This window comes from Octopus sinensis, linkage group LG3, assembly GCF_006345805.1.
Source record: "Octopus sinensis linkage group LG3, ASM634580v1, whole genome shotgun sequence".
Taxonomy (NCBI): domain Eukaryota; kingdom Metazoa; phylum Mollusca; class Cephalopoda; order Octopoda; family Octopodidae; genus Octopus; species Octopus sinensis.
Window position 1 is genome coordinate 117,181,372 of NC_042999.1, and position 11,030 is coordinate 117,192,401.

Sequence of the window (11,030 nt, forward strand, 5' to 3'; positions counted from 1 at the left end):
ATGGGCTCTTCAGACTCAGCACAGATTACGGATTGAGTGGGCTTGTATCTTCTTGTGGAAATAAAAAGTAGCTTCCCTATTCTATCTGGGGGTTTATATAGGGATGATGCCCTACTTATTGCATGCGGTCTGCCTGATCCTGCTGCTGAAAGGGTAAAAAAGAATTTAAGGAGATTTTGTAAAAAATTTCTTTAACCTTGATATCATTTTCAATATCAGCCCTAAAATGGCTAACTTTCTAGATGAGCACCAAACTTTACTACCCATACAAAAAGCCAAACCAAACCCTCCAGTACGTCAGTGTTTCCTCTAAACACCCTAGCTCAACTATTAATAACATCGTAGTCATCATCTCTATTTGGGTGTTAAATCTATCCGTTAACGAGGAAATCTTCAATCAACACGCTCCTATATATAATAATTACCTTGAAATTAAGTGGCTTTAATAAAAATATATACTATATACCAGATACTAAATTAAAAATAAAAATTGCAAATATGGATCCTAATAATAGCATAGGTATAAGAGAACTAGGTTAATTAAATGATCAACAGCATATTAAATGCTTTAGACTGAGAAATCATAGGTACTATAATAATCATAATAACTGTAAGTATAAACCTTCTACTCTTGAGACTTCTAATATAATAAGAAAGTCTAAATCCAGAATATGTGAAGTTATTTGGTTTGCTCTTCCTTTTTCACTTAGGGTCAATAATCTACCTAGATTGTTTTTTTTAAATTCTACAATCTTCCCAAAACATCATAAATATTACACTGTTTGTAATAAATCCACTGTAAAATTTTCATACTTGGCAATGCCTAATTTAGGAACAATAATAGCTTCTATAAATAGGGGCAAAATTAAATGAATATTGAAAAAGGTCATCAATAGTGTAACTAATAATAATTTAGGGAAAGGACTACGTAGGATATAGCTAAAAACAAGGACAAAAATAGTGCAACTAATAATAATGCTTTAGAACTAGCACTATGTATTAATGGAAATAAGGGTAAAGTTAAGGTATTGACCCCAAATACTAATGTAACATATAATAATAATCAAACTTTAATTAATTTAAAACCAGGTACCATACCCCAATCTAATGATATCAATAATGCTGGAAATATAGATAAGAACAGTAATAGTAGAATGCAACTGAATAAAATTGTAACTTCAGAGCCCCACAAACCTGTCCACTTGCAGGATCATGTCTTCGATACAATGTTGTGTATAAATGTATAGTTAGCATACCCAATAGACAAAACAAGATATATATATGTAGGTAGTACAATAGACTTCAAAAGGCGATATAGGACCCATCTGAATTCCTTTTCAAACCCTAAATATAAGAATTCCACTACCTTAGCAGCATATATAAACTTAGGGATTATAACTTGCCTTATGACCTGATATGATCCTTAATTGCAAGGGCTCCTCCATATGGTAATGGTTCAGATAGGTGTACATTGTGTGTAAGGGAATCGTATATAATCCTTAAATTATATAACGCTTGTATGTTAAATAAGTTTTCAGACGTGATCCCTTCCTGTAGCCATAAATTTCATTCTACATTTCTGAAAACCTATAAAATTAGATCTACTAGCTAATTGAATTAGAATAATGTTGTAGTTATAATTATGATTCCCCAATATTTTGACTCATCCACTCATGGCATACATGTGTTCATATTCATATGAGCTGTAAATCATTTTGTTAGGAAATTTTGATTCTGCTTATTAGTATGATACCAGCCACATTTTCGTGAGTGGTGATTTATTGTGATATTGCTTGGTTTTTTTTAACACTTTGTTGACACTTTGTTCTATTTGTTATACTGCCTTGTGGCAATTGTTAAATTTATTGTTGGTTTTACTGCTTAAAGACTGTTCATTGCTTCTAGGAAGTATTTGTTTTTCATTCCCCCGCTGGGGGGAATAATTATTTAAAAAAAAAAGCATGTGCGGCGGTTAAGTTGCTAGGAGTCTGGTTTGGTCCAGACCTCAAAGGAGAGAAGAACTGGGCTGAGGTTTTGAGTAAGGTGGTATACATAGTCAAGACCTGGTCTTGGCAGTGGCTATCCCTGAAAGGGAGGGCAGAGGTGGCCAATGTGCTCATCACATCGGTCATTACCTACTGCCTAGCCATCGTTCCTTGCCCAGATTTGTGGTTGATCAAATTGGAAAGACAGCTCTTTTGTTTTTTGTGGAAGGGCTCAACGCCACTTATAAGATGCTCTTTTTGCTGTCAAAGACCATTAATGGGAAAACTAGGTATGCCTTGGCTGTTGATGCACTGAGGTTGAGGCATTTCTGGATTCTTTTGGATGGTGGACAGGTGTGGTCTCTGCTGGCGAAACAGATGTTTCCCTCGTTCACTAGTTTCGGTGGACGGGAAGCTTAGTACTTTCATAGATCAAGGTTGAGTGAGTGGCATACGGAGTGTCGCAAAGCACTCCTGCTATATATATCACTTGACTCCGTAGGTCATGAATGACCATGGGTGCATCTAAGAGGTTTCCCTTTGGGGTACAAGTCTGGGTGGAAAGTTGCCTTACTAGCAAATGCACAACCTAGGGTTCTTTTTATGGAAGGCCAGAAGTTGCCCAGGCATACCAGCCTCCCTTCTCCATGCCACCGATGTTATCCAAGGGAAAGGCAAAGGCCAATACAGCTTGGCACCAGTGATATCGCAACTCATTCTACAGCTGAGTGAACTGGAACAATGTGAAATAAAGTGCCTTGTTCAAGAACACAACACACGGCCTGGTCCAGGATTCGAACTCACAACCTCACGATCATAAGTTCGGCACTCTAACCACTGAGCCATGTGCCTTCACACACACACACACACACACATATATATATCTACACACACACATAGTAGCCTGGAGTAGTCTTCTTCCTGGCCAGCTCTTGTCAACCATCCTACACATGCATGTATGGAAGATGGATATTAAATGATGATATATATATATATATATATATATATATATATATATATATATATATGGTCATAAATGATAGAGAAATATTTAGATGAATTTTTATTTGATGATAAAAAAAATAATGTAATTATGATTAATTGCCATGATGAGCTTATTTTGAGATGTCAACATTTTAAATATAAATCATTTTATACTATAAACCTACTTAACATTATGACTGTAATATGTCTTTATTTGTGACAATTTTAATCTGATAGTTGCATTTGTAATCCTATATCTATAAATATGTGCCTATTACTATTTTTTCATTTCTATTAATGCCAACTTTTTTATATATATGTGTATATATATATATCTATGTATATGTTTGTGTTTGTCTATATATATATGTGTGTGTATATATATATATATATATATATAAAATTAAAATTCAATACAAGGCAAAACAGGCTCCTCTTATAGGGATGGAAACATCCAATTTTACACTGGTTTAACTAGTTTAATACCCAATATAGTACAGAATAACTTTTTCACAATTCAAATGGGTATATATTCAATATACAAAAATGAAAAGAAAAGGGTGATTTAAGATTGATTTAAGATTTAATTTATTAACTTAATATTATAATATAATATGATATAATATAATATAATATAATATATAAATATTATAATCCTACAATTGTTTTGATTCAGAGCCAATAATAAATTTATAACAATTCATGTTTTTGAAAATTTTGGGTAAATTTGTTATTGGGTCTGAATCAAAACACTTGTAGGATTGTAATATTACGTATATATTTATGTATGTGTGTATATGTATATATGTCTATAGGTGTGTCTGTCTATGTGTATATATGTGCATTTGTATATTTATTTATATAGATATCTATCTCCCTCTCTCTTTGTTGCTCTAAATGTTTATATAAGCATGTGTTTGTGTTTGTCCCCCCAACATCAGTTGACAGCCAATGCTGGTGTGTTTACGTCCCCATAACTTAGTGGTTCGGCAAAAGAGACCAATAGAATAAGTACTAGGCTTACAAAGAATAAGTCCTGGAGTTGATTTGCTCGACTAAAGGCGGTGCTCCAGCATGGCCACAGTCAAATAACTGAAACACATACATACACATGCACGTATGTATATGTTTATGTATGTATATGTGTCTATATACATTTGACTATATGTGTATATCTACATATGTATATGCATTTATTTATATAGTCAATTCCACCACCTTTATTATAATGATAATTCATGTTTGGAAATTATTCACATACTAAAAATGTTTATAGAATATTTATTTTTTAATTATATTATTAAAATTCCCTTCAGCTTATTAGAAATTACTTTTATTAATTCATAGGTAAGTTATATATCAAATTAATTATTATATATATATATATATATATGGTGTGCTGTGTGAATTTATGGAAAGTTATCCAATAGAACTCAACAAATTTGTTAAAAATGGAGAAGAGATGCTAAAATTTGAAAGAATTTTAATACATGCATATAATTGTTTCAAACAGCGATATTTAAACATGCAAATAATTCATGGTAGAATAATTAAATGAATTTGATTTAATTGATAATTATATATATACATATATAATTATCAATTATATAAATTACCTATAAGATTTTATTTCATGCTGGCTACCTGATATAATCATTAATGTGATTTTATCCTTCAATTCTATTAAGAATAAATAATATTTTATTAATTTATATTAATTTTGTCATTATTGTCTTTGATAATCTTTCTGAATTTTAGCACCACATTCATATTTCGTTATGCTTAGATTTGTATTTAACATAAAATCTATTCCACCTGATGACGTAGCTCAGATTCTATATCATTTTGAAAAAAAATTTTACATTTTTTTGTAAGTAATTTATCTATTATTAAATATTATAATATAAGTTATTTACATATTTTTGGTTTATGAAATAAATTTGTCATGATATTTGGATTTTTTTAAAGATTAAATAAAGATTTGTCTGAATATTTCTCTATCATTTATGACTATATACACTCCTCTTGTATATTACTATATATTCTATATGGTTTGTACAATTACACATTAAGGAGCATATTTTATGAGTACTACCAGACTACCTGAATCTATACTGAGACCTTTGGCAATATGCTGTGCTTAAGAAGAAGACCCATCAAGCCAAGTGAAATCGTAGTCATGGTAGATATTGGTGTCATGCAATTGGCACCTGTGCTGGTGGCACACGAAAGCATCCATTAGATTCTCATAGTGGTTGGCATTAGGAAGGGCATCCAGCTGTAGAAACCATGCCAAATCAGTCTGGAGTCTGGTGCAGCCCCTTGGTTTACCAGCCCTGATGAAACCATCCAACCCATACCTGCATGGATAACAGATGCTAAATGATGATGATGATGATATATATATATACACACACACACACACACATATATATATATATATATATATATATATATATATATATATATATATTTTAAATACGCACACATGGTTGGCTTCTTCCAGTTTCCTGCTCCCAAATCCATTCACAAGGCTTTGGTCAGACAGAGCTATAGTACAAGACACTTGTCCAAGGTTCCATGCAGTGGGACTGAACCTTGAACCATGTGGTTGGGAAGCAAACTTCTTACCCTCAACCATGCTTACACCTATAACTTTTCCTTGGATTTTCGTTTTCTTCCATTTAGAATTACTCACTTTCCTATACTCATTGTAAGAAAACGTAAAATATAGACGTAATTGTTTCTAATAGCCCAAGGGTTATTAAAAGCTGCTACTTAACTCTAGTCACATGTTGTTCGATAGCTAAGAGACAAATGTTTCTTTGGATAAGACATTATTAAAAAATAGCAATTTTCATTTTGAGAACAGGTCTTTATTTCAGATAGCTTAGAGAAATGAAACACACTTAAGTATCCTGTAATGTGTGTGTGTGTGTGAGTGTGCATGCGTGCATGTAAATCTTTGGGTTTATGATTGTGTAATATAATTGCTAGTCATAATGTTGAAATAAGGACTGTTGGAGATGAAAAACCAAGCAGTTCATTGGTGCTTAACATATTGCAAGCAGATCTGAGTTACTATTGTAGAGATGGCACCTCAGATATAATATAGAGCCCACAGATTCATTTCTGTTAGAATGCTGTTGTAGAGTTCTTTCAGATTCACTTAATGTTTGTTCTTTCCATCTATAAAGTACGGTTATAAAATCATCGAAATTGTTATTTTAAGAGAAACAACTTCAGATTTTAAAGTTCTGACGTTCACATTTCACTTTAGCATATTTAGTCATTTATACCTCTGAGGTTTATAAAATTGTTGACAGTAGTCTCAGTGAATGAAGGTGTGTGGCTTAGTGGTTAGGATATTGAACTCATGATAGTAAGATTGTGGTTTCAATTCCTGGGCCAGGTAATGCTTTGTGTTCTTGAGCAAAACACTTCACTTCATATTGTTCCAGTCCACTCAGCTGACGAAAATGAGTATTTCATTTGACAGACTGGTGTCCTATCCAGGGTGGAAAATATCTGCACCATGGAAATTGGAAAATCAGCCCTCTGTGCCTATATGACTTGGGAAGGGTTTTTTATCCTTTTATCTAGTTTTAGTGAGATATCATTTGAAGATAGGTTTGTGAGTACTTTAACCTTCAGTTTGTAGCTAATGAAAGAGTAACATTGAACTAATAGGTTGTTAAGATTAGTTTCAGAACATATAGTTATCTTATATGATGTACCCTGTATTGACAAAGTAGGTCAAAATCATAATCCTCTCCAAGTATTGCAACATTACAATTATTTTAGAGACTATTTCTCTCCTTATATATATATATATATATATATATATATATATATATATATACATATAAAACATGGAAAATTGATGTTAAAAATGATAATGATGATATATATATATATATATATATATATATAAACACACACACTCATATGTGTGTGTACATATACATACATATCTATATATATGTGTACTTGGACTGAATTAAATATCTTTTAGTTCAGCTTGACAATCTTGTATTTTTTGAAAGCATAATGACACAATTATTCTGTACCTCACCTTCTCTTGCTTGGATAAAACGCATTCAAAAGCCTCAAAGGCTCAGGTAAGCAACATCTGCTAGTGACTCCTCATACATATCTTAGCTAAAACTCTTTCCCAAAGATTTGTCTTCTGCAGAACCAGAAAATAATCCCACTCTGGTCTCACTATTAACTCTTTACAAAACTGAACCCATGATGAAATACTACTCCCATATCTAAGAGAGTGCTGTCACTATACTCAAATACATTTTAGACAGCATTATAAATAAGTCTATTTAACTCATGGACAGAGACTCCTGCACCAACATGTTACAATCACTGACTCACAGACATACTGTTTGTTTTATCTTCCTATTCTGTCACTAATAATCAGCCTCTGCTCATCTGAACTAGTTCATTTTATATGACCTCCATGCAGACCTACCTATCTCTCCTCCTGTTACCTCTATTATGCCAAACCCTCTGGTCCCATACTGACCATTCTGTCCAATCCTTCTTCCCCAGAGCATCAATTCTCTGGACTTCCTTCTATGAGATTCCTGAAAACATCAGCTTACAGACGTTAAAATTTTGTAGCAACTTAATCAATCACACCAGTGTTAGAAAATCAACAACAGTCATGGTCACTGCCACTTCTTGCTGGTAAAACTTTAGCAAGACACCTGTTCCTGTCCCTCTTTCATTTTAGCCTCTCTACACCTTGTACAATGCCACCTTCCTCACTACTGCACCCCAACTCTGTGAAGGGGTCTTGTCATGCATATTACTTGGTGACTCCAATAGTGCTGGAATCACGAAAAATGTACTTAGTTTACTAGGAAAGGCAGCCAACTGTTGAAACCTTCCCAGAATGTTGAGTCACTGGAATTCCCTCCTTGCATATGTCCTACTTGCAATCATCATCTTGTAACAGTTTAAGCAGAATGTCAATGGTATCAATCTTACTCATCTTCCTCACATCTGGCAACACAGATGAGGGCAGCACCATCAAACTCCTTCATTCATTAAATGTCACATATCAGTGGAGGTTTCAAATAATGGTGTAGCAGATTCAGTGGTAGTGCCCCAGCATGACCTCAGCTTTGAAGCTGAAACAATTTAAATATTTAAAAATTTAAAGATCTCAGAGACTTTGTGAAGGCCATTTAATATGGAGACCAATACACCCCTTAGGTTTAGTTGGTTCCTGTTGAACTGTCCAGCCAATGTCAGTATGGAAGACAGATGTTAACTGGTGATGTTGATGATGTCATACATGTACATGTTTTTTTTTCTTAACGTAGGTGATGCAAGTCCTGAAGATGTTGATATTGCCATGAAACTTGGTGCTGGTTATCCTATGGGTCCTTTTGAATTATCAGATTATGTTGGTCTGGATACTTGCAAATTTATTCTGGATGGTAAGTATAATGATGATATTATATCTACTTTAATATTAAATGATGCATGCTGTAATCGATTGGCTCATAATTACTTTATCAAGAGCATTACTTAACTGTATTGACAGCTGTTAGCTGATCAAGTGGTCCATAGTTCATATCTTGTTTCAGATGTTCTATGTTGACATATTTTGCAACTGGTCTGTGACCTTAGATGGCCATCACCATATCTATGTCTTCAGGGGTGTCTCTTTAATTACTTGTTACTATTGTTCTTGTTTTTATTGTAATTATTGTTGCTATTGTGAGAGGAACATTTCACTCATTTGTTTCCCCTCTTCTCATCACCCATGTTGTGTCCAACCTCCCAGGCCCTGTATTAACAACTATTTTCAGTACTTCATTCCCAGTATGTTGATCCTCTGGAATTCCCTCTTTGTATATGTCTTACCTGCAGGCATCATGCAACAATTTAAGCAGAATGTTAATGGTATCAATCTTACTCATCTCAAAGATCCTGTGAAGGCCATTTTAATTGCTTTCTTCTCCAGACCTTAACCTCTGACCTCTGTCTAACTTTATCTCCACCTAGTCTGCTGAGCAAAAACATAATGCACATGCAGCTCAAGAATAATGATTGCTGGTAAACTAAAGGACAGAATCACAGACAAATTCAGGAGAATAACAATAATAGACCTTTCTAAAACTTCTATATTTGTTAAAAAGGGCCTATCTCTCAACTACTGTATTTATTCACCCAAATTATTATTTTCCTCATCACTTTCTCCAGTTTGAATGTCAGAATCACTCTCCATTGCTGGCATAAATGTAAATTCTTCATGTGAAGAATATGATCAATAATTTCCTCAAATGCAATGAGTCTAGGCCTTGTTTGTTTACAAGACTAAATGCTGGCATCGTCACATGCTTCACTCCCAAATCATTTTCTCCGATTAAAACCAGAAGTAAACAATAGTATTGGGGGCAACATTAACAATAAATTCTAAACACACTTGACCACAAAGCTGCAGTGTGATCAGTTGTCTAATTTTAGTATTTGTATTGTTCATTACTGCTTTAGCAAGAATCCAGCAGAGATGACATTTAAGCTTTTCCTGCTGACGTGACAGGATTAATAGTAAACAAAAATATGATGACATCTTCTGATAAGTGATACATTTGTCAGGTTTAAGGCTTTAAGTTTATACATTTAAACCCTATTATATTATTCACTTTTACTGTCTCAGACTGATAACTATGATATCTAATATCATTTAGATAATTGGTATTACGATCTCTGTTATTTAAATATTGCCAAATCTCACTTGTAGTATATTCTTCATATTTTTTTTGCCCTTCCTCTCCTACCCTTTAAATCCACAAACTTAGTCTTTGGTAATACAGAAGTGGTAGCAATGATATTAATAATTATGTGTACCCAGTACTTGTAGGGTACTTTACTTTTATTGGCCCCAGAAAGATGAAAGACGAAGTTAACCTTGGAGGTATTTGAACCAGGGCGTAAAGGCCTGTAACTAAATAATGATTTCAAATTTTGGCTCAAAGCCAGCAATTTTGGGGGCGAGGGTAAGTCATTTACATTGACCCCAGTGTTCATTGGTACTTATTTTATCGGCCCCAGTGGTCAACTGGTACTTATTTTATCAACCCCAGTGGTCAACTGGTACTTATTTTGTTGACCCCAGTGGTCAACTGGTACTTATTTTATCAACCCCAGTGGTCAACTGGTACTTATTTTATTGACCTCAGTGGTCAACTGGTACTTATTTTATCGACCCCCAAAAGATGAAAGGTAAAGTCGGCTTCAGTGGAATTTGAACTCAGAACATAAAAGTGGACAAAATGCTGCTAAGCATTTTGCCCTTTGTGTTAACAGTTTTACTAGCTTGCCACTTTGTTGTGACTAAATAATGCAAGGTATTTTTCTGATGTGCTGATGATTTTGTCGCTCCACTACTCTTAATAATACTACTAATGAAATAAGTTATGTTAAAAATTCTACTGAGCTAAAAAAATTGACTAATTTCATTGTTTTTAATCATTATTTTTAAATAATCCTATTGTTTCTTTGATGTGTTAGGTTGGCATGAAGCTTACCCAGATAATGAATTATTTAAACCATGTGAATTCTTGAACAAGCTGGTAGCTGAAGGTAAACTTGGACGTAAGTCAGGAGAAGGATATTACAAATATAACTGATAATCAGGGCTCTTGATTGTAGTCAGTTATTATTTTTACTTTCTTTTAAAAAAAAAAATTTTTCTTACATGACATACTTTAATATTTCTTTTATAGTAAAATATTAAAATCAATATTTTTTCTGAGTAAATTCTTGTGTTCCTTTTTTTTTCAACTAATCTTCTGTAAATTTCAGGTGAGGACCACAAGGAGCTACTGCTCTTACATCTGGGACAGTGCTACTGCTACACATATACAGACACACTTGATTGCACTCTGAGAAAGATCATGTAACTGATTAGTGTAAAGCCATTCACAGACATGTTCTAACCTCTGACCTACTGTTGTGCTATCTCCTCTGCCTTTTCTACCACTACTACTGTGTCATCTATTTCTTGGAGATGGCTGGTCTCATGCCACTTCT

At 33.6% G+C, this 11,030-nt stretch overlaps 1 protein-coding gene across 1 annotated transcript in view; it reads left to right on the forward strand.

The window, feature by feature from the left end:
- Window positions 1-10,685, forward strand: part of LOC115209747 (hydroxyacyl-coenzyme A dehydrogenase, mitochondrial) — a 36,848-nt gene extending 26,163 nt beyond the window's left edge. Inside the window, exons 7-8 of the mRNA XM_029778258.2 lie at window positions 8,312-8,428; window positions 10,509-10,685. Of these exons, the coding sequence (XP_029634118.1) occupies window positions 8,312-8,428; window positions 10,509-10,627 (236 nt within the window). The 3' untranslated portion in view covers window positions 10,628-10,685. The remainder of the gene's footprint in view (window positions 1-8,311; window positions 8,429-10,508) is intronic.
- The last annotated feature ends 345 nt before the right edge of the window (window positions 10,686-11,030 follow it).